Raw genomic sequence first — 24,826 nt, forward strand, 5'->3', positions numbered from 1 at the left:
AAAAAAAAAAAAAAAAAAAAAAAAAAACCAAGTTAAATAACCTTAGAAAAACATATCAGTGAGGTGCAGGGGTTAATAAAGAATTGCTACACAAATACAGGCAGCTATTTCTCATTGCTAATTGGTACAGCCTATTGATTACTGAATTAGCAAATGAGTCAAACAGCTATTTTGTGACCAACAGCTGACCAGCAAAAGAACTCCCAAGAGACCTAAAGGATTCTGCTCTAACTTCAGATATTTGAAAAAGATTAATGAAAAGTGAGCATAAAGCAGCCTACAGAAAGTCACACTTGCAGAAGTAGGTGGTTAATTGGAGCTAAGCCACTGTTCAGCATGTGGTCCAACATGTCTTAAACAAGCTGTACAACCCAAGAATATTTGCATCAGCGTACTGTCATTTTCTAAACAGGAAAATATGGAATGTTTAAAGAACATTCCTCACTGGAGGCCAGGAACAAAGGAATCAGATCCAGGTGTACAGAGCACCTTCTGGTGCTTTAATCATTTGCTCCTTGAAGACAAAACACCTGGATGAGAGGCTCTGAATGGAACCTTATTGTCTGGCCAGTAACTACATTATTTGTTGCGTAACAATTAGATTTGTCAGTGACAAGCATCTATTAATGCTGTTTTTAAGAGGCCTATCTAGGAAGACTGATGTTATGACAGCTGTATTATATATTTTTTTTCCAGATGTAACATCTTGAATGAATCTCTGAATTAAATTTTTAGCTGACTCCAAAGAATCAACTGTTACTGCTATGAAGCTAAGCAGAGAATGCACCATCCAGGCTTAAGCTACAAAATGACTTGGACAACCAAGTGATAAAGTCCAAAATACCTCACAGAGATAAAATCACATGAATGGCTTTTATCTAGGGTGTTTCTCTAACATGGTTGGTTTTAATTTTCTAGAAACTAGAGCTTCTCTATAGTATACTAATAAGAGATTGAAGTCATGCTAATTTAGCAATGGGAATACAAACTAATCAGTTTCAGAGGTTAGGATAAAGGCTTTCAAGAAGAAAAAATCCCCTGAAAATTTCTTAGATAAAAAGAGGATGAAGTCTTGACTTGGTCATAAATTTACTAACTTTTGATCTGTTGATATAAGCATAAGTATGAGAGCTATAAACCACTGCAAACTCCCAGGGGAATAGGAATAGCTTCACAGTTACTGCCTGCACATTGTTTTGAATTTAGCTCTGCATGGGAGTTTGAGTGCTTAAGTTGTCTGCCTGGGAGTACAAAGTGAGGCGGGGTGAAAAATTTCAGAATATTTCAGAATATTTCAGAATATTTCAGAATATTTAAGGTTGGAAGGGACCTCTACAGATCATCTAGTCCAACCTTCCTGCTCAAGCAGGCACACCTAGAGCATGTGGCACAGGGTGGCATCCAGGCGGGTTTTGAAGACCTCCAGAGTAGGAGACTCCACAACCTCCCTGGGCAGCCTGTTCCACTGCTCTGTCACCCTAACAGGAAAGAAGTTGCTCCTCACCTGGAGACGGAACTTCTTGTGCTTCAGCTTGTGGCCATTACCCCTCGTCCTATCGCTGGCCACCAGTGAGAACAGCCTGTCCCCTTCCTCCCTGCATTCTCCCTTCCTGAGCTTATACATATTAATCATATCCCCTCTGAGCCGTCTCTTCTCCAGAGAAAACAGGCCCAGCTCGCTCAGCCTCTCTTCATACGAGAGATGTTCCATTCCCTTAATCATCCTGGTTGCCCTTCTCTGGACCCTCTCCAGAAGCTCCACGTCCCTCCTATACTGGGGTGCCCAGAACTGCACACAGTACTCCAGGTGCGGCCTCACCAGAGCTGAGTAGAGGGGCAGAATCACCTCCCTTGACCTGCTGGCAACACTCCTCCTGATGCAGGCCAGGATGCCATTGGCCTTCTTGGCCACGAGGGCACACTGCTCACTCATGGTTAACTTAGTGTCAACCAGGACTCCCAGGTCCCTCTCCGTGGAGGTGCTATCCAGCAGGTCAAGCCCTAATCTGTACTGATGCCTGGGGTTATTCCTCCCCAGGTGCAGGACCCTGCACCCTGTCAAATTAATTGACACCGTGCAATAGTTAAAAACTTACTTAAGTTTTGCTTGAAATGTTTAAATTGAACTGATATGATCATCCCTACAATTCTGTAAAATTTAACTGAATATTAGTAAGAGTCTACCCTAAAGATCCGTGTTATCTATATCATTTGCCCAGATTGAGACTTCAGTAAAAGCTGCAACAAATTGCTTTGGCTTTCAGCTTGAAGTGGTGGAGAATATGGCATATTTCAAGGGATATTTCACATACCTGGCTGCAAGTGGATTGCTTGCCTTGCCTCAGATCTGCTTCTTTAGTGCAGAAACTCCATGCTAAAAGCTTTTGCTGTAGAATTCTAATGTAGCTGTAAGCTCTCACCACTAATAATTCTTATCTGTAGCAAGTTGTTTTTCATAAACTGAGTCTTGTAATAATGGGATATGAGTGAGGGTTTTTTCTTCTGCTGTCTTGTGCAAAGAAAGTAAATTATGAAACTGATGTAAAGCAGGACTTTTCAATGCCATCTTCCTAGGTGCAAATTAGCTCTCTGCCTGTCACTTGAGATGGACCATTTTTTATGCTATAGACTCTAATTTTTTTTTCCAGATGACTTATCACCAACATTATCATCATTCTTCTATAGCCAAAAAAGGCTTTGGGAATAAATAATTTGTTTCCACAAGAGGTCTGTCTTAAAGAACAGTCTGCATCCAGACTATGCGTCTTTCCAGACTTCCTTCCTTCACGAGGGAAATTCTGGGCCAACTAGTTGAAACTCTGGAGTTTGGACTCTACTAAACATTTCTACCAAACTTTACCCACTCACCTTGTTATCTAGGTGATATTTTTACTAACAATGCCTCCTTTTTACTAGCAATCTATCCAGCACAAATGGCAATTGTGGGAACAATTTCTATAGCCAAATTGTCTACCAAATTTTACACAGGAATTTGCCTTTTTCTCCCAGAGCATTCTTATTTTTCTCCTTTCTATCTGAAGTTTTTCTGTGAAGCCTTAGAAGGCTGCCCAGATTTCCTGGGCTATGTGCAGGGAAACAGCAGCAGAGTGCCCCTTCCACAGAGCTGATGCTGGAGGTGATCTGAACCAGAGAATGGGAAGGTCTCATTCTGATATAAGCAAAAGTAATCAGTTCTTCAAATTAAATTACTGAACCCAGAGTATTTTTGTAGTTATCCTGTGAAAGCTGGCACCTTCCTTAAAGATTATAAGAATGACTATTGCAAGCCATTCTATAAATTCTTTCCAATCAGCAACTTTTTAAAAAAGAAATTTCTTGAAGACTTTCAGGAAGAAAAAGAATACCAAAGGGAGCACTTGTATGCTTGTTTTCTTCAACCTCATTGCAAAAGATGAGATAATTTTGAAAACTTTAATATACTTAGTTTTATCAAAGCAAGAGGAGTAAACACATGCATGCAATCTGCCAGGCTGAACTGTTTAACTGAAGTTAAAGAAGAGTGCTAGTCTCCAAGGGAGACATTGCTGGAGTTCACCATGCTCATATTATTTGTCTCCAGGCAATGCTGGAATGCTTTATCTACCACTCCCTGGTTTTCAGTAAGTCTAAAGCAGTTAAGACCACCAAGGCTCTGTACCTTCCTGAGATTTGGCTCAGGCCTTAGCATTATTTACTCCAGGGATTTTAGAAATATTAGTTATGATCTCTTGGAAACTTGCATTTCTCCTGATAGAAACCAGCTAGAAGAAATAGGCCCTGCAAACTCGTCATAATGTCATAAACTGATGTGTGTGGAGAATTTACACAACAATGAAAAATGCATCTTTCTGCATTTGAGCACCTGACTTAGCCTCATTGCCCAGACGTAATTTCTCATTTCCATGTTATGGAAACTCTCTATAATGGAAGACTCTACCGAGAAAAATAACATCCTGCGTGCTAAAGACTGACTATCTTGTGTTATTGGCAGTGTCTAGAGCACTAGCGAGTAAGTGAAAATATTGAATGCATTCCTTCCATTTGGATGGGCTGAACCTCTTAATTCCTCATCATTATGGATCACAATATAAAATTCATATTAGCTCCACAAAAATAATTTTTCATTCAGTTTATTGCTATTTTGCAACATCTATCTGAAAACTCTAGACAGTACCACTGTTTAACAAGACCGTTAAGTACTCTGATCAGAGATCTGAGTATTTGTCTTTTACAAACTAGACCTAACCCACCATATATTCCTGGCCAGTTTTGTAACTGCTTGGCCTGTATCAGCTTTGACCTTTGTTTAAGCAGCTTCAGAACTGTGTATTTTACCCACTTCTCTGTATTTTTCATCGTTTTGTGTTTCCAGCTGATAAGCCACAGCTTATAGAACGGGTTGTTTGTATTAGACCCTGAAATGTTGTCCTATTGAATTTTATCTTGGGACTGGCTCCGTCTTCAAGGTCGTCTAATACCTGTTTCATGCTAGACTAGTAATGCGCTTAATTAATGGTATGTATTAATATTGAATGATCAATATATTTAATCAGTGCCCTTCCTATTTCATTTTTGCACCTACCTCAAACTAGATTGTTTTTTAATCATTATTTGCTATCTTGACTGTCCTTCTATTAAAGTTTATCTGCTTGTATGTATGTTCAGATATTGCTGGAAAAATTTGAACTAGTTTACTCACATCCCTTGGGACTAGCTTTACAGTGGGCTTGGGAATACCGTGAAGGAGTCTCATCTCAGCAGTTACAAGCTGTTAATCAAACCACTCACCATAGACAGCAGAGACCCAGGTTTAGTTTCCTTGCCTGAATCTAACAGAGCAGGAGACTTCATCTCTCTTTCCTACATCATGGATGAATATCTTGACGTCAAGCTATTTCTTTTTTCTCTGTTGTCTCTCTTTTTTTTTTTTTTTTTTTTTTTTTGATCGCAGTGAGGGAGAGAAAAAAAAAGGTTTAATTCTGGTACAAAGCAAGCAGTTCTTGAAATCTCAGAAATGTCACGGAAAGTGAAACTTATTTCCCATCTTACCATGTATTTTTTTTCTTAACCAAAGTCAGGACTGCTTGTTTCTGTCAAAGTGCCTCTTTACTTGCTGAAGATATTTATAAAGTGATGCACAGAACTGCTGCTGCTGCCCAAAGCTGAAAATGAAAAGTGCCTCTGCAGCACTTTTAGTAGGTCTTGCAGTGAGAGACTGGGTGCATCCAATTTTGCTGTGTTGTCTGCTCATACAGAGCTAGAACGATTTTTTTTAATCTAATTTATTGTTCAGTAGAGTGGCAAGTGGAAACACACCTTCTTTTTGTACTTTGAAGAAAAGGGTGGTTACACCACCCACACAGTGCTTGACACTTGATAACACCTAATACTTGTGATGAGCATTTGACATTTTGAAAATTGGTGAGAAAAATGTAAAACAGAAGTCCTAAAGAATTATGAGAGAAACAAGATTCTTAGCTGCTCTTTGCTCCTCATGATAATTTTTCCTTTTGTTTGCGGTGAGTGGCTAAAGAGGTCAGAGCAGCACAGACTAGAAAGTAATTAAGGCTTCTTCTTTAATTAAACAGTAGAAGATGATGAGTGACATTTGCATTTGTCGATAGCTTCTTTACAGTAAATGAATTGCCGGATGGTTGATATTGCTGTATTCCCGTTGATTTCCTTTGGCTTCCTGGCCGGGGCTGTAGCACAGATCACTATTGTCTCGCCCATCTGTTGAGGATGTGTTTCCATTGAGGCTGCTCGCGCCCAGACGTTTGAACGACTTCCCCGTTGAGCAGCTGTACGTGCATCGCCCCACTGCCGCACGCGGGACGTTCCTGTAGGTGACCAGCGCTTTGGGACACGCAGCCTGCGTTTGTTTCTCTCACCGACTGTCCCATCTGTGCACTGCGTGTTTGAACTGGATAACTAGTGAGGAGCATGACTTAGGAAGTGCACGCTCAGTTTTAGTGGTTGTGTTATCATTTCTCTTGAATGATTGAGTCATGTATCTGCCTGCCAGCAAGACACAAGGGAGCAGAAGTAATGTCATTAGGGAGGAAGCTCATCAGAGCATTTGCAGTTTTTGGTCCAGATCCTGAACTGTGCTCCACACCTTTTTACCCCTGGTGAGGGTGTTGCTGCTTGAAGGTACTGGGTGGGTTAGTTCATTGTCATTAGTTGCTAGAACCAAAGCGTAAAGTTTGATACACACTGTGATGTAGTTAACCTTTTCGCACTGTGGCTTTTTGTCCCCATGCTTCCTTAAGAGTTGTGGCATATATGGGAGGTTGCCGCTCTCCTAGCTACAGACAACCTGGCATTGTATTTTGGTTTAAAGAAACTGCTGTTCGCTTTCAAAAAAGAAACTTCTGAAGTTCCTGTCCTTCCTGGATGGAAATCATATCCATTTAAGCTGACTCTGTGTATATAAATAACAGAGATGTGCATTTAAAGATGTGTGCTGTAGCAGAGAAAAATTGCATTACAAGATTTAAACCAAGATTTGGTTTGTTTAATCTATGTTCAGTCCTTTTTTTCTTCTTGATAGAATTATCACAAGTATGATGATAAGATAAATGTCATGTGGGGCTGTGTAGACAGACCTAGCTATGGGATGATGGTATACCATGGTATACCATCACTACTACACCAGATATTACAGTGCTCAGTGTATTTCCCAGCAGAGTAGCCAATATTCTCTTCAACTGGCCAGTAATGTAATTATAGCAAGGTAAATAACATTAAAGGTGATTAGAGGAAAAAAAGAAAAGTCAAGATGTACTGATTTATCGTAGCATTTTTATGATTTTTAAGGAATGTATATTCACCTTCATACTTTCTCTGCAGTTATTTCCAACTAAGCTTCATAATGCTATATACTGAAATGTTTTCGGTATGCTCATTGCTGTGACGTTTCTCTTATTTGGGTGGGCACTCTTTACAGTTTTGGTTCCAGTTTTGCTTGAAGGGATAATGATTGCCCAGGCTTATAGAATAAGTTTTCCCACTGCTACTTCACATCATCCTTGTTAATACAAATTCACTTGCAGAGCCAAAGCCAATCTGAAGGTTTGAAGAAAACAGTTTGTATGGTTTGTTTTGTTATTCTTCTTCAATTTAACGCTACAGGTATTGAGAATCTCAGTGCTAAACTTGCTGATGTGTTACTGTCCTTGCCTATTACAAGATAATAATCATTTTATTTGTGTGGGTTAGAGGATGCAATGGAGATGTGTGGAGATCTTTAGCTATGCAGCTGATGTTGTTGACTCTCTGCTCTTTGGGAATAGTTTTGATGGCTTAAAGGAGCAAATCCAAAGGAAATACGCTTTCATAGGAAAAGGAGGAAGGGGAGACAGGATATGGATGCTAAGCTGATTAACAAGCCATAAAGCCATACTTCCTTCCTTTTTTCCTTCCCAGTGTTAGTTTGGCACACAACGTGCAATAGGATGTCATTTTTCACCTTGGATCTCTTCCATATCACTTTTTTAGTTACTACCATTTAAACTGATGTTTACTGTTGGTTGCCCTAACTACAATCAGAAACAGAATGTGTCAATAGCAAATACTATAAAAATGCCCAAGGCAATATAAACCGATCTACAATTCTATAGACTGCAAATTAAAAACAAAGATGAGAGTGATGGGAGGAAGAGATAGATCATCTGGACAAAGTGATATGATACTTCGGGTGTTATTTTCCTGATTTGTTCTTTTTGTATTGTCTACTGATTGTTTTCCCTTTTGTATGTGTGTCACACTTACATCTTCTGCTTACCTGAGGTAGTCAGCTACTTAAGTATTGCTTATCTAAGTTTTGCTTCCTGTTTTTTAAAGGACTAGAAACTTTAATGGCCACTTCATAAAATCAGAGAAATGACATAGTTTTGTTCTCATTGGATAGTCACCTGAGATCAAATTGTAGATCCTTTTTGCTACTATGTAATCGGTCTTAAGTTTATCTTGGCTGGAGGTGAGAGGAACAAGAGGTGTATTAAAATGCAGGGTGAATGTTGGGTATAACCAAACCTGTGGCATCTAGGTGGAAAAGTGTCAACTTTGATGTTAAACTTCCTCTTAATAACACAGGGAAAAATAAAAAGATGATATTATGCTGAGTTGCTTCCTCCCATCACCCACAGAGAGCGCAACACTTCTTTCTCTTTGGCTTTCCTGTGAAGTGCTAATCTCTGTGCCATGTTCTGTCTTCTCAGGAATGTTCTTCGCTGTCTATGAAGTGCACTTTTCTGCCCTAAAATACCCATTTTCATCTCCAGTCTGGTCCATTACTCTTTATATAAGTGTCCGGCCTTGTTGCATCTTGTACATCTTGTTATATCTTGACTTTACATGTAAATATTGTTGATTGCTATGCTCTGTCAACAGGCAAAGCGAGGCAGTACCTACTGTGGTTTTTAGATTGTCCCAGTTTGTACATACGTGTGCTGCAAACTTAGCAAAATTGGTAAACTGGTAATGACAATAAGAGGTTTTGTTCAGTGTTGTGGCCTGTGGTATTTGTTCCAAGGCAGAATTCTCTTCTTAAGTTTAAGGGATTCAGGACTAAGTCATGTCACAGTGTGCTCATTCAAGGGGAAAAACTGAGTGCATTTAATTCTTCCCTTTGGTTGCTTCAGCAGTCGATGCAAAGTGAGCTCCCGGTAGATAATGTCACCTTAGAAAGCGTGATGAAAGCAAGAACATTAGGCTTATTTTTGTAAATGCAGTATGCACATTGCTTCATGTTGGTGTTAGATGGTGTTAGATATCCAGCTGCTGCTTTGACAGCAGAATTCCCATCCGTAGTCTGAGTTGTTTCTCTTTGTTCTGACTCTTGTTATGTTATATTCAGGGAGAAGTGAGGATTTTGTATTCTCTCACCCTCCCTATAGCAATTCTATTGTACCTTTAAAAAAAAAAAAAAAAAAAGAAAGAAAGAAAAAGAAAATCTCTTCCTATCCTATCTAATTTTTTTTTTTCCTTTCAAATGCAGATTTCAGCAATGTGCCTGATGTCACAGCCAGCTTGAAAAGAAGCAGTACCGATGGCACCCTGGACCAAGTACCACACCGCGAAAAGGCTGATCCATCCTTCAGAGTAAGAACATATTTGCTGTAACAATCATAATAGTTAAAAAGACAGTGTTGTCCTAGTGTTGACACTCTGCATTTGGGGGGAAATAGTTTAATGTATGGTGCAATTTTGGTAAAAATTCAAATGCATATTTATAGCTTTGCTTAGTGTTTTATTAACCTGAGGTCAGTCTGGCAGGTCAACATCTAAGGACCAGCTGCTGCATGTCTAACAGCTCCGTGATAGGGGCAGATGGCAAATAGGTGGAGACTGTCAAATTCATCTGTATGGGTCACTGTCAAATTCATCTGTATGGGTTACTTGAAGTGAGCTCTTGACAGAGCAGTAAAACTGCTGCTGCTTTTTAACTGTTTCAGTTTGGTTAGCTCTATTTGCAGATACTTTTGGGACTTGTAAAGGTTTTGACCTTGCCATTAATGATATTAAGAATGCAGTGACATAACAACACTTACAGGTAACTATATTTTGACTGCTCCACAGATTTTGAGCAGTTCAGGACTTGACTGCCCAGTGATTGGTGCTGCCTAATTCGGAGAATCTTTGTGTATCTGTGGTTACCATCCACCCTCGGCAGGAGTAATGGATATACAGAACTTCCTTAGATCAGGAGACAGAGACAGGGACCCCTTAAATTAGTGTCCACTTTTGATCTCATTGCTCATGAAATGGCATTATTTTTGTCCTGATTGCTCAAATCTGCAGTAATGTTTTCCTCTGTGTGGCTATGGTTTCACTTGGCATTGCTTTTTGACAAAGGATTTGGTTTTGATACTTCTGTTGATGAACTGATTGTACCTCAAAGCAGATGTATAATAACACATGTTGCACTGTTGGGTCACAGAAATTAAGATACAGGTTTTTATGGTTTTGCATTATATCTCTGTATGCACTAGGCTGTACAAGGTAATCGGCTAAAACGATAATTCAGCTAAGGCTGAATCTAAAAATTGTGAAGAAGAAGAAAGAATCAGGAAGAAATATTGTGCCTTACCTACACAGAGGACCCAATCCTCTTCTACCCTGAGAATTTTTCTGTAATCTGCTTCAGTTCAATATAGTTCAATGTGGTTTCTCCAGTGAATGTGTACCTTTAGCCCTTTGGAGCTACCCAAAGAGGCAGTCTGTATCCTATGCTGCAGACTGGATGTTCTCCCACAGATTGTTTGCAGCGGATGAGATATAAGCTGGATTTATAAACTGAATTGGCCTCCTCAAAACACTATGTTTCTTTGAAAGAATAATGTAGGTTTCTGTACTGTGTTGTTTCAGGAAAATATGTCATATTGTGGGGTCAAAGCATCCATCTTCATGAGCAACCAACACAGATCAGTGCCGGGCTCAGTGCAGGAGGACCCTGCCACCTGGGGCAGCCTGGTGCTCAGGGAGGGTCCGGTGGGTGCTTCCCAGGGCTCGGGGCACCCGCTCGCCCTCCGCCGCGCTGCTGGAGCTGCCTTGAGCGCTGCCTTGAGCGCACGGCGGGGACGTGCGTGACTGAGCTCCCAGCTGGCTGGAGCCGGGGAGATTTTTCTGCTTTAACTTAACTTCAGTAGAAAAAACAAGGATTTTTTTTGCCAAACTCATTCCTGGTTGCTTGTCTCAGATACACTAGGTGATGGAGAACTGGAGAGAATGTGGCAGGCTTAAATACACAGAAAAATTAATTTACAGTAGCTGTTGCTCTGAATGCACTACTGTAAATTATGTGCTGTAATTGCGGTCCCAAAAGAAAAGGGGAAAACATACAGATTTGTTCCCTGGCCTCTCCCCCCGGTCTCCAATGTGTTGTATGAGTATTAATATATTGTGCACAATTTGTTAAAGTAACTGCCCTTACCATATTGCAGTTCAGTTCTTGGGCTGGCATGCACGTCTGCTTGTGTCATTTTGTTAGAAACTCTCCGAAGCTGCCCTAGTTTTCTAAGTGCAAGAAGGAAAGTGGTTTGGCAGTCAAAGGCAGTTAGACTTAAACTGCAGCTGTAAATGAGTCTGCGACAGCTCTACAATTTCTGCAAATGGTTTGTAATTGGTTGCCATCTTTCTGCTGGAGGGTGCCTATTACTGTCAGAGCTCTTTGTCTGACCCTTTTGATTTCTCAAATAAATGCAGAATTCAAAAAAAAAATATATATACAGTAAATTTAGAAAGTGGGGTATACTCTGTGCTGTGGTGATTGGTTATAAAAGGACCTTAAATGATTTCTGTTTTCATAGCTGCGATTTGGGAGTGCTCACCAGATGAACAATAGCTATTGCTAATAAAAACTAGATTGAGGAAATTTTGCAGCCTCAAAGAGGATAGCATCTGTTAGGTTGAGGGGTTTTGTTTGTTTTTTCTTTTTTTTTTTCCTTTGCCTTCTGTTTCCTGCATGTGCTAACTTGATGCATGCCTGTGGCAGAAGCGTAGCGCAGGCACCTCGGCGTTATGCAATGCCACAGAAGTATGGGGGAGAGGAGGGCTGGAGCTACGCGGCGCTGGGGAAGACGTTGGTGGCGCTAAGAGGTTCTGAACACGACTTGGAACAACAGGCAGTTGGGGATTATTTCAGGGGAGAGACAGCTAGAGATGCTCATTTCCCAGTTGACAGCAGCTGTAGATGTAATCGCTTGGCTCTGAGGGAACAGGCTCCTTTGAAGTTTGATCTTTTTTTGCCTTATAACATGTAAGTAAACAAAACCCAACCTTAAAGCTTTTGATGTAATAGTCGTAAATTTGATTCCTTTATTTCTTGTTTCTCATTTGAAGTTTTTTTATTGTTGATGCTTTTCCCTCTTAACCTCTTCATGCTATACCAAGTTAGGGTTAAACATTGTCTTAAATGTAAGCACAGTGAGGTATTTGAGAAGTACCTGTTAATTTGAAAGAAATAAGTATTTTGTTTCACGTGTACTACATTCCAGCATGCATTCACCCATTCGTTCTTTTTATCGTCCAAGAAGTGAATGAATTTAGGATATTCTTGTTTGTCTTTCATCTTATATCTAGCTAATGAATTAGAAGTGTGCCAAAGGTTTATTTCATTCCAGAAATGGAAACTGTTCCTGAAGTCATAAAAGGAACACATGAGCTCCAGGAATGATCCTTTCCACATGCTCAGCAGTTTGGTCAGGTCCATAGTTTCTGGGATACCCCATGTATAACTTTAAAGAAAACCTCCTTTGACTTCGTTTGCTTTTTTCTTCTTTTTTTTTTTTTTTTTTTTTTTTTTTTTTAACTAGGACAGATGTCATCCTTTAGCACATTTTGTTTTAGTATATTTTCAAATTGTTAAAATATTGTTTACGTGTCAGTGACTTGTAAGCCTCACAGTTGTTATTTCTGAACTATGTAGGTGCAGAAATCTGAGACTGCAGTATGCCTGTCAATGCAATTAGGTTTAGCTGAGTTTTAATCATTTTGAGAACTAATTGTCTCCTGGTGCTCCTGGTGAATAGTTAAATCCTGATATTGACAGTTGCCAAGAATTAAGCATGAGAGTAGCAGAAAGCTGAATACAAAATGAAACTTTTCATTTAGCTACTTACAATGCCTAAATGCAAGCTGTATTGGTCAGTAATTCTTCTTTCTAACCATAGTTTCTTTTAACAAGAAATCAAGTATTTTGTTACTAACTTGCTTGTCTTTACTTTGCATTTTCAGTATTACTACAACAAAAAGATGAGATTTCACTATATAATTCTCTTCTGTTCTAAGGGTTTCTCATAATACTGCTGTGATTTGACTTTCAGCTGCTCTAAATCTTTCGAGTATCATCAGAGATCACAATTTCCCAAATCAAATAAAATTTGAATAGAAGAAGGATGTTCATATAAATGCATCTGTGAGAAAGGGAAGACACATTTTCATTTTGAATATTTTGCAGATTTTAACAAAGCAAATACAGTAACTACTAATGTTTGAAATAATGTTACTGTATATTTTCAGGCAGAGTTCATAGAGATAGACACTTTCATGCATTTAGCTATTTTTGAAGAGATTTCTTATTCTGATGCTTTAATCAAGGGAAAAATAGTCAATGAATGCAGAATGGTTTTCTGTTGAAATCTTCAAAAATTAACATTGAAGATGCAAATACAGAAGCTCATGTGAGGAGAAAATTTGAATGGTGACAGGATTTTTGCTTTCTGCATAACACCCGGCAGGTTTAATTTCATAAAGTTTAGAAGTGCAATATACCATTCAAAAGAAAAAAAATTGATACTAGAAATAAATTGGGTATGAGAGACTCTTAGAAATTGCCTTTGCTTTGCTAATGCTTCTGGATATAGTTAATCTGCTGTCAGAGCAGATCATTGATCATACTCTAGTGTCTGTGTTAGTACAAGTCTATCTACATTGCCTTTAGCAAAAAAAAAAAAAGGAAAAAAAAGATAACGCTGCATACAGCATAGGGTGAAAAATAAATATTTTTCCTTCTTCCTATCTTTAGAGCAGCATTTTTTAATGCTATCAACAGAAACGCTGGTTAAAAATCATTGAATACCTTTTCTAATAATGAACTGATTCAGATTAGCTCAACTCGCCCCTTCTCTACTCCTCTTTAACAACAGCTTTCACGTTCTCTTCATCGGATGAGGAAATGAATAACCTGACACAAGTATTGTCAACAGAATGTGTAGAACCTTTTGCAAAGAGAAATTGTCATTTCCTAATAGAGTGGAGTATTTTCTTCAAAAAATACCCTTTTGTTTTTCATAGAGGAGGTATGGGTCAGTGTATTGACCCAACTAAAAATATCCATGCTTATTCTATTAGCTAGAAAGTGAAAGTAGAAAAAAAAATACATATTGCATATACTTGGGCGTTTCAGAAGTCTGCTTTTGGACACTCTAGCGTCCCGTATAGTGTCAAATCCTCCTTTTGGTGTTTTTGAAGCTTTCTTGTTGTGATACCAGTTTTGGACAATCCATTATTTCCCAGGGGACCTTTGCAAGTGTGATGAGAGGTGGATGTTTTTATAAATGCTTCATGCCAGGGCCATGGTGAAATGCTCGACTTTGGCCTCCCCATGTCCCCTTATTGCTCTGGGCTAGGAGTAAGTCTTGCTAGTCATTCTCAAGCTGCCACTTCAAATATTCCAAATCTGGATAACTGTTGACTTTTTTTTCTTCCAACCCACCTAAAATGCCTACACAACTGAGCACGTGGTTTGCATGTTGCCTGAGCTGTGTACACTGAGAGACAGAGGCTGGGTCAGAAGGCAAAGCCTGCCCGCCACCGCTGCATCACCCAGCCACCTCCACCACGAGCTTCTGGGAACATTGCTTTCCATAGCTGCAGAACAGAACTTCACAGTGGATATCCTGGTGTTACATGTTGGTTGATTTCACAATAGGCATTTCTGTAATAAAAATCAGAGAATATTTTGAACTGTTCTTACATGTATGTTTTTGACTTTTTTTATACATAGCATAACCCTATATTGGAGGGATGCTCTTTAGAAGTTCAAGAAACTTGTAGTTTCTCTTAAAACTGTGTAAAACTTATGCAGAAACTCTTTCATTAGGAAGCCCTTTGAAGCTACAGCTTTCAATTCTCATGCAGACAAAGTAATTTAAGGGTGAAAATCCTGAGGTACCATATGTTGGGTTGGACTCAAGCCTGAACGAAAAAGTGTGTTTTCCATTGTGAGTCCAGCTGATCACTCAATTATTATAGAAAAGAATACATTTGGGGTTTTTGTAGGAGGGAGAAAAGGGGCAAAAAGGGTTTTGTTTGTTTATTTTTTTATTTTTTAGAGGGATGTTGTAAAAGTAAATGTTGAAGCAATTAATAATCAGTGCACTTGTAGTCCAATCTTAGTAGACTACTTAATATTTAGGAAAAATAGGAATGTTATTTTATCTTTCAGGAGAAACCAACTGGGTATTAGGAATGATACACTCCTTTAATTCATTCCCTAGAAAAGAGTATACAAGCATGTGATCTGTAAGAAGTGCTGTGAAATAGTCTAGGGTACCAATATCCTAGGGACAAGCAACAGTCTTCTGTTGGCACTGTTCAGTGGATTTGTTCCATGTATTCAATAGTTTCACTTTTCAGGTAGATCATTTATTTGTTTTGATCTGGTGAAGGCACTCATTCAACAGAACTGAGAGAGGGATCATCACTCTGGAAGACTATATATATAAGCAGTGGGAGACTGCCTTTTAATTTGAACTTTTAAAATGGGTAAATGTCAACAAGTGCTTTTCTTCTTGCCTCAGCATACTCAGATTTTACCAGTATGATTTTTGGATGAGAAGGTTAAAATTTCCTGAGTTGTAAGGAAGATTTGCAATATAAGGTGCATAAAAACTCAAAACTGACAAGTACGAAGTATGTTTTGATCACATTTAGGATGTTGTGGCTGTGTACATATGCTCAGCATGTCTGGTGGTTTAGAGATGTATGTCTCTGTGTTTGGCATAAATGGCATACTTTCTTGCTAGTCAGCTAGCGATTCCTACCCCTAAAACATCCATAAAGAAGCATTAATCTTGAAAGAAATGTGAGGCGCAGCAGGGAAGCATATGGGGGAGTGATTTTGTTAAGCAAAGATTGTAAATATCTTGGAAAGCAAAATATATCGCTGATCATGTGAACACTAATTGTTGAATTGAAAGAAAACCAAGCAGAAATGAGCAGAACTGTAAAGAGATCCCTCTGAGGAAAGTAGAATAGGGAGAGAAAACTATTGGTTTGCCCAGATGACCTCAAACCTATTTTATGCATGGAGGCAATCCAATTAAATGATCATCATGGTGATAGCTTCTTATTAGCTCTCTTTTGCTGTGCCCAGGCAGTTCACACTTGCACAGCATGTCATTAATTGCGAGAGAACTGTCTGCCTGAAGGTTTACTCACCATGCATAGGACATAAAGGATATTTCCTCTATTTTAATCTTGAGAACTTCTCTCTCGCGATTGATGAGACTCAAAAGCTTGGGGAGTAGTCAGCAATTAACATCTTTCTTCTGCTATGTGTAGGAAAGGGATTCAGGTGGTGAACGTACTATACCCCAAACCCTCCCTACTTCTCTGCAAGTCAAGTGTTGTTTCATTGCAGACATAAGATGCGTTCAGGGAGTGTAAGAGCTAATGTAGGAAACAGCATGTTCATCATCAGTGGTTTTTGTTGAGTTTGTTGTGCCTGGGAGGCACAATTTCATGTAGAAGTTGTGAAATAGCCCATTGGGAAGTTGATTTTTGTGCCCCCCTTGCAGACAGCCTAGTGTGAGGGAAGTCAAATTCCTACTGTTGGTTCCAGCAGTAGGGAGCTGCATGGAGCTTTACTCCTGTGGCCATCATGTCCTCATGGCTGAGATTTCCAGGCCACAATGGTATTTGTTGTGAAGGAAACATCCCCTCAGAAGTACTTTAACAGTTCATCAATGGAGAAAAGGTCAGGATAAGGAGGAAAAGTTCTGTTGTGTCATTGCTTGCAAATGAGAGAAGTCGCTGAGCGCTGAATTACAAAGCAGTTTTATTTTTGTGCTCTTCTGGGGGGAAAAAAAAAACCCATGTAGCTTGCTTGCAGGTGAAGAGGGAAGCACATGACAGCAGCACCAGTTCCCTGCAGTAAGAGGCTGTTGGTATCGTCCCTGGAGATGCTCGTAGCCTCCCTGGCAAAGGACAGGAAGCCGCGGCTGAGTCTGTGGCCTTAGGCCTCCAAAGGCAGCCCTGGTTGGCGGCAGGGCAGGATGTCACGGCAGCATTTCAAATGGAAATCAAAGGCAGGGATATCTAATCGCCCTTCTGTCAGACTCCAGGAAGTGGATAACCTCTTTGCCAGCTGTAGATTATTTATTTTTTTAAGACTGAGCTACTATTCACTTAAAATGTCTGCCGGAAGACACACGTTTTGCCCTGCAGTGCGGAAAGGTTTAAGCTTGTGCCTGGGCCCAGCGCTTACAGCAACTGCCCCCACAAGGTCACTGTGCACCGCAGAAACTTGCAGTACAGGATCCCAGACAAAAACTGTCCTGAGTACCCTCATATACCGATTAGACTTTGATCCCTGTTTTGTGCGATTAGGAACAGATACGGTCAAAGGAAGATCTGAGAGGCCAAAAGGGCAAAAATCTGCAGGTGGAGAGATACTGCCTCAACTTACACCTTCATTCACATTATGTTCTTTCAAAAGATCAGAATCCTTCCTTAGTGCTTGAACAAAACCCCACCAAAACCAAGAGAAAGGTTGGATCCCATTGTCTGTATTTACACTGTGATAAATGCATATTTTAGCATTTAATATGTATCATGTTTTTAATAGGAAAAGATAAGGGTTAACCTCTCCAGCTCTAAAGAATGCTCATTGCTGAAATATGCTGTGAAGGATGAATGCAACTAGAAAGATTAATATTTCAGTTGCCATAGTTTCTAATTCAGCATTCATGACAAGTTTTACATTCAGTGTAAAACTCTTTGGGCGAGAATGTTACAAACAGTATTTTGGGCTGCTAAAATTTAAAAAATAATTAAGATTTCATTTCATTTAAACATTCAAAATGGTAACTTTTTTTTAGTGGTGTAGTTAAAGCAGTTGTTTTTACTGTGACCAGTTATTTTTTAAAAATAACATTTAAAGACATAAAACATGTTATTAGTATAATAAGCTTGATAGAAAAGGAATCAGCAAATTCACTGGTGGTCCAGACTGATGTTGTAAATGAGCTCATGAGTGCCCCAAATTATCTCAAAGGCAGGCCAGTGTTTCCTTTAATTCAGGTTATATAGCGACAGAGCAAATTTAGCCTTTTGCCTTTGTGCATAAAGGGCCAAAGCCGGATGGGAAGCCAACTCTCTCAGATAAGCCCACCTAGACACATCGGGACAATAGCGGGAAGCCTGTAGTATGAAGGATGTTATGGTGACGATGGAAAACAGATGGCTCTACAGAGAAAAGTGTGTTACCCAGAGCACGCAGGAACAAACAAAAGCAGGCCATTTTTTCAGTCATTGCAACTACATTGTCAAGTGTTTCAAGGTGATCAATTATTTCAGATGTACATTGCGCTTAGGCGATTTGTCCTTGAGGAAGACTTGACTGTTGCACGCTTCTAAGGAAAAAGAAATACTGAAGAAATGTTTGATTTGATTTTTTTTCTTTTTGTTTTTCTTTCGTTTTTGATTTATCTGAGCTACTCATTAAAAGTGGGAAGTATTACTAAAACATCGTGGGTTTTCCCTAATGAATACACAATTAAAAAAAAAAATCTAATTGGTAACATCTTTCAGCTGACATATGGTTAGCTAATAACTCAAGCTTAATTAGCAAATCTGGGGAAGAATATCTTCCTAATATGGAATGAAAAAGACCTCTCATTGTTTTTCATCAGGATTGACGATACTGTTTAGACCTACATTTTAGCAGCCTTTTTTTTCCGGTCCCAGTGCATGAGTGATGCTTTTGATACACAGCTATTAAAACAGTGGAGCTTGAAGTTGCTGTGACTCATGCTGATGGAAAATGCAGAAACAGTACCTTTTTGGCCAGTGCAGTTGTACTCTAATAAACATGGAGCTGATGACTGAAGCCTGTGTGCTGTCTTTGATACACTTTACTTTTAGAGACTAGTTCTTTTTATTTTCAGGCTTGGTCTGTGGGTGCCTAGGGTCTACTAGTCTATGCTGGACTACTTCAGGGGCCACCACTAATGATGACTAAGAAGAGTAAGCTTCTACATGCTACGGAGCAGTCGATGTAGTAAGATAGCTAAAGCAGCAGACAACTGTGTCCAATCAAAAACAACTATCAACATCTCTGTCAATCCTCCAAAACCATTTCTTTTGGTTTTCTGTTAGACAGTCATTTTGCCCAATGAATGAGACAACAGCCCAGTCCTACAAAAGGCAAGTCCATCAGCTAAATAGCAGGTTCCTACTACTTTGATGTCTTCTGCCTGCTTTATCAGTGGCCTGTTATTTCAGGGATCCAGGATTGTCGTTGTTCTGCTAGATTGCTGCCTAGCATCTGAGCTTTATGGTTTGGCAATTGCTGAGCTGTCAGGCTGCATTAATGATTTGGAAAGAGATGGATGGAAGTTTAATTACAGTAATTAAAGGAGAGGGCTACATTATTTCCTTGCTTATAGGAAGATGAATATCCTTGAAACCTGTGGAAGTAGCCTGTGTATCCGAAGGCAATGCTTGGCCTATCATTTGGGTTCAGGGAAAGGGTTGGCAAGCTTTAGAGTGGTATTGGTAATGGAAAGGGCACTGTTAATGAAGCTTGGTACCTCAACATCACTGCACTCTAAAAGTACTGAAAGAGAGGGAACATGGGGGTTATTACATTTATTATTCCTCTGGTGCAGCTCTCACTTTACTAATGAATTGCTTATCAGTCTTCTAACCCTGCAGCTCTGTGGTGTAATGTCCTGTAATGTTTTATTTAAAGTTGCATTTTTTTAGAACAATCTATTTGTAGATGTGCTTTTTTATGTGTAAATGTGTCAGCACGGGGACGGTCACTTTCAAGTTTGAATTTATTAGTGAGCACAGTTTAAATTTCTTTTTATTGATGTAATTGCAAATGCAAAGTTCAAACAAAGGACGAGCACAATTATGTAAACAAAGCATCCAGAGAGCTACTTATTTGCTTTCCGTTTTATCGTTCTAAATGCATTTGTGTGCCACAGCATTACGTGGTGAATATCCTTGACGGAGCATCCGTACCATTGGTAATTCACATTGACCTTCAGGGCAGTCAGCATCCTCTAGATATTTTTAGGTGTTTGGCTAATTTTCTCAAAGCACCTGACGTTTTGTTTATGCAGTGAATTTCACGGGCACCGAGGAAGGTGCGTTTCTGGGGAGGTTTGCTCTTTAAAACCCACGGTCTCTTGCTGTAGCTACGTTTTTGTCATGCATTGGCTTACCTTAAGCTATTTTTAAAAATACCTTCTTACTTGGCATTTTTTCATTGCATTTATAGTAATAAGAGGAGGCATGTTCTCCTGCCTGTGCTCTCGTGCGCTGCCTAGCCCAGTTAAACTGGGACATTGACAGTGTCTCAGATTTTCAGGAGATATTCAAAATACCTCCTGCCTCTGCACGTCGGCGCGCCGGAGTATGGAGCGTGGTGTGTGAGAGCAAGACCTGCTCCTCCAGGGCATCCCGGGGAAGGGCCTTTTCCTTTGGGAGCGTTCGTACCTGCAAGCCACGATGCCGGCCTTCAGGAGGAGCAAAACCAGAGCAAAGAGCTTAGCGCTGGCTCGCAAAACCCAGCAGCAGGCAGCGGCCGCCTACGGCTCGCTGCACAGGATGCTTTCCATGGTGAGTCCGGCGTTATCGCGACAGGGCCGATTCCTTTCAAACTAAGGTGGCCGAGCTGTGCAAACGTGCCGGGCTCCTTGCGCTTGATAAATAGGCACCATAAGCACCATAAGAATGAAAGAGTTGGTTCTGGTAACATGTTCTCGGTGGATGACTTTACACCAGCTTTGGAAAAGGTCTGGGCTTTTTTGAGGTTTGGGATGGGGAGGGAAGGTGGTTTGCTGGTTGCTGCATGCTGCTCTCTGTGAGCAAAGACTTTTTGCTCCCCTCTGTCAGGGAAAGGGCTGAGGGTGATCCAGATACTGGCAAGAAGTAGGGTTGGCTTTAATGAAGCTTCTTCAGTTAAATGTGGAAGTAGCTGCAGTATCAATGTTTTACCTCTATCTTTTCTATCTGATAAACAATTCAGGATTGGGGAAAAGAATGGAGAAAAAAAAGACTACAGTCAATGAGCTATTTGAGGAACATAAGAAGGCTATAAGTGACTAAGTTGTGATATTGCATAGATAGTAGGAAAATACATTAACTTTCTGTGTAAAGACTGACTATCTTGGGGGTAAGGAGAGGGTGAAGGAGAGAGTGATAACACTTTGATAAGATTAGGCTTTGGGGAAATCTGCAGAGTGCTTTAATATTACCTGACAAGACTCTCCTGTTTTTTGCTTTGAGCTGTCAGAGTTCCTCTTGTTATTTATTTTTTTATGCTCTTTTTCCTCATCTTTACATTTCTTGTTTAGGATTTAACCTTCCATGATGGAAAATGATTTATCTTTGCCTTTGCATTGAATCAGGTGGGCAGTTGATTTTCAGAGAAATTGAGCACAGCCAATGTGCTTTCAGCAGGACCTGCTGGTCCATGGGACCTGGTTGACACAGGTTCTTGACCCCAGCTCCAGTCTGCAGGACTCGGTTTATAAGTAGGTGCTTCAGTTAATCACCTAAGTCACCAGAGGTTCCTTCTGTATGGTCAAGGAGAAAGATAGTTATCTCTCTAGGGCAAGTGCGAATGAAGGTTTTCCTCCATATAATTTAGATTAATAGGTTGGGCACCCGAGTTAGTTGGGTTGCATCTGAGTTGCTTTACAGAGCCAAGTGTTCAGTTTTCTTTCAGATCTTGATCTCCTTGGTTAGGAAGGAGTTATTAGATCATCAGGTTGTCATCTTATTGTACTTTTAATTCATCAAATAAATTGTGTTACTGGAACACAACAGACTTAATTGCTAATGTAAATGATCATTTTTTCTCTACAAGAGGCAGAACAAAGCGTTATAATGTTTACCTTTAAAGGAGAAGAAATAGCAGAAGATTTCTGAGAGAAAAACATCTCAAACTGGAGTATTATTGTTTTTTAATGAAAGAAAACTTGATCATTAGCTCTTCTCATATTGTCTGCTCATGACTCCTTGATGGGGATGGTAGGGCTGCTCTACATAATGTGCCATAATGTACCATAGAATGGTTGCTTCTCCATTTGTAAGCATAAACAGATATATGGATACACATCAGATTGTGAATTTGCATTTTAAATAAATTAGCAATATTTTAAATATTTTAATTAAAATCAGACAAGAAACACAGCTAAGCAAAATAGACCTACAGTTTTCAGCAGTGTCGCTGAGGGGACTACTTTTGTGTTCTCAGTGGTTTTGAAGTAAAACTAAAAAGAATGAAAAAAGGAAGGATGTATGTGGACTCGGTAGTCAAGTGACCAAAGGTAAGTCTAGCGATGACAGAATTTATAGTATTTTGACTCCTGTTCCCTGAGGTTCAGTCTTTCTCAAATAGTTATGGTGAAAATCACACAAGGCAGTTTTCAGTAAAATTGAGTTGACCTTTTTCAGTCTGAATAAACCCAAATTTACAACGCAGTAACAACTTAGCAGTGCAAGTACTTTATCACAACTACAGACCTCAGAATTTTACAGACTTTTTTGAGTGGTCCTTAGGGAAGCTAAGACCTGCAACTTCCTAGTTCAACTTTCTACTGAAACCAAAGCAAATCTTTGCTTTAGTTTCAATGTATTTCCCAGGATGAGCAGGAGAGCAGGAGTAGAGTGACAGAAATACACACACCAAGTGATGGCTGCTAGACCTGCCTTTGTTCAGGAGAGAATTGCTTTCTTGTACAAAAGAAAAATGATGGACATCTCAAAAGACTTTCATTTTTCAAGATATGAGAGATGCAGAAAGGTCTCTGGCCATTGTTCATTTCTCAAAATCCCATATAATCATATTTCTTCTGTTGACAGGTGCATTCAGTCTCATTTCCTGAAAATACCTATATCAGACAGAGCAGGAATACAGGACTTTTAAAAAGAGACAGGACTAATCTGCAATATGCCTTATCAGCATACTTCTGCTTTTGATAAGGAATTCAGAGGTTTAGTGATGTCCTCATAGATGTGGTCAGTGTTCTGCACAAGGGTACCAGAATCTGAAACCTAATCAAAGAACAGACATAATTTTAGTCTTTCCAAGGAATCTTTGTTATGCTAAAGCATTTTCTAAGCCTATTTGCACTCTTCCTTTCCTTGAGTTTTTCAAACAAGCCCCAGTAGGCTGGTAGAGTACATGGGGTGTATAAATGAGAGACAGTAAAATAAACTGCAGTGAACAGAGAGACCGTAACACTAATTAACCTTGTGCACCGTTTATGCTCAGTCAGTATCATTTGGCAGGAAGTCACAGGGTAGCTGTGAAATTGTGGTGCTGATGCTTAACTACTGCTGATTAATGTCTTCTGCTCTTTCTCCAATTAATTTTATGGAGATTTTTAACTCTGCTGGGGATAGCATGGCCTCAGATGATGATACACTTGTGTACAAGGAGCAAAGAAAACCATCAAGAGGTTCCTAGTAAGCATTTTCTTTGTTCGCTTTAGAAGAATAGTCTCTAGCATTTTTTCTCATGAGAATTATTGAAAATGGGACATAATTCATCTCTGCCTTAAAAGAAAAAGCACTACTGTGGTCTTTGACAGCTAGGTGAGCTTGACCATTATGTGGATCAGAATTTCCTTTCTAAAGTTATCGTAAGCTATCCTTCATTTCCATAGAATGCTGCATTCCAAATGATCTGGGACCTAAGTTGGAAACATGTAGGGATGTGTAGGGTTTCTTAAGGCTGCTTCTGTAGAGGACTTCTTAGGGGACATGACAATATCTATATAAGCTGCAGATTTCTTTCCCAACTCTGCCATTCAAATTAGAGATTCCAAACTGGGTGGAAAAGGAGCTTTGAGATGTGGACAAAAGAGGGAGAAGAAAAAAAATGGAACACAGAAGCAAAAAAAAAAAAAAAAAAACAAAAAAAAAAAAAAAAAAAAGAGTTCTTGGTCCAGAATCACTCTACACATTGTGTACGATGTACGCAAGATGTAAGAAATGTATTCTTACATCTTTCTGGGTTGTGTATTGCATGGGAATGAATGTGAAATACTTCTGTCCCAAGTAGTGTTTCATGCTTGCTTAAATCCAAATGTAAATACTGGAGTGGATACCAAGAACAAGAAGCAGAGTTGGATGTTGCATAGCCTGAGAGGCTCCCTCAGAGGGGATGAGAAAGGCTGTGGGAAAGGATCAGAGCTTATAAGCAGCACTGCAGGAAAGGGGCTGTGTTCTTAATGGTGGACTTTCAGGACAAGAATCAAAGTTCTGTCGTGTTCAGGAGCATCTGAAGTTCATAAAATTACAAGTCATCAGAGCAGAGTTGAGAGGTACCATGGTGTGTGACATGGGCTTGGATCAGTTATGCAGAACTGTTTCTGGAACCAGGGTGCTTAGCTCTTAATACTGACATCATCAAGGTCCACGTGTTTTGCTGTGGAATAGCTCTTAGGATCTTTTGATCCATCTGCAGCCCTGATCGAAAGGGGAGAAGGAGATGCAGCTTGTTCTTCAAAGCCTGCCTGTGTTATCACTTTCTGTTAAGAGGAGCAGGGAGGAACAGAGCACTTCTAAAGTACTCCTTGTCAAATTGTGCTTGACAATGATGTTTGTGACTCCCTTTCGATAGCCTCATGTCCTTGATTTAGTGCCCTTGATCAGGCCTCAGGTTGATGTAAATCAGGCTGCCCACGCATGCCTTGAGCTGTAGAGAGCATAAAATCTGAGTCATTCTGATACTAATACAAAGATCTCAGAAACAAAGAAAACAAAACTTAAGTACTTTGTAATTCATCTATTTAGAAGTTGTTCTAAAATAACCCCCCAATTTGCTAAGTGAGGATACAATTTATGTCCAAAACACACTAAGTATTTTTAATGGCAGAGAGTTACTGTGAGTTATTTTGGTGTATTCCAGCACATGAAGCTGCAATTTCAATGCACACCATTCAATTTATGTTGGATTTTATCAGGTCCTATTTAGAGCTGTAAATATGAAATTTATCTCAATTTCACAGTCCTGAAAGCTGTCATTACAGGGGATTGTGAAAGATGTCTCATATTTTTCTTTTTTCTTTTCTTT

At 39.6% G+C, this 24,826-nt stretch overlaps 1 protein-coding gene across 6 annotated transcripts in view; it reads left to right on the top strand.

Annotated features, from left to right (window-relative positions):
* The window catches only part of TIAM2 (T cell lymphoma invasion and metastasis 2), a 172,774-nt gene that overhangs the window by 133,425 nt on the left and 14,523 nt on the right, over nucleotides 1–24,826 (top strand). For all 6 annotated transcript variants that reach the window (XM_026044345.1, XM_026044343.1, XM_026044348.1 and 3 more), the window contains one exon: nucleotides 9,002–9,105. In XM_026044345.1, coding sequence (XP_025900130.1) covers nucleotides 9,002–9,105 — 104 coding nt within the window. The remainder of the gene's footprint in view (nucleotides 1–9,001; nucleotides 9,106–24,826) is intronic.

The sequence above is a fragment of the Nothoprocta perdicaria genome, unplaced genomic scaffold (genome assembly GCF_003342845.1).
Source record: "Nothoprocta perdicaria isolate Ctin4 unplaced genomic scaffold, notPer1 scaffold_36, whole genome shotgun sequence".
In the NCBI taxonomy this organism is placed as follows: domain Eukaryota; kingdom Metazoa; phylum Chordata; class Aves; order Tinamiformes; family Tinamidae; genus Nothoprocta; species Nothoprocta perdicaria.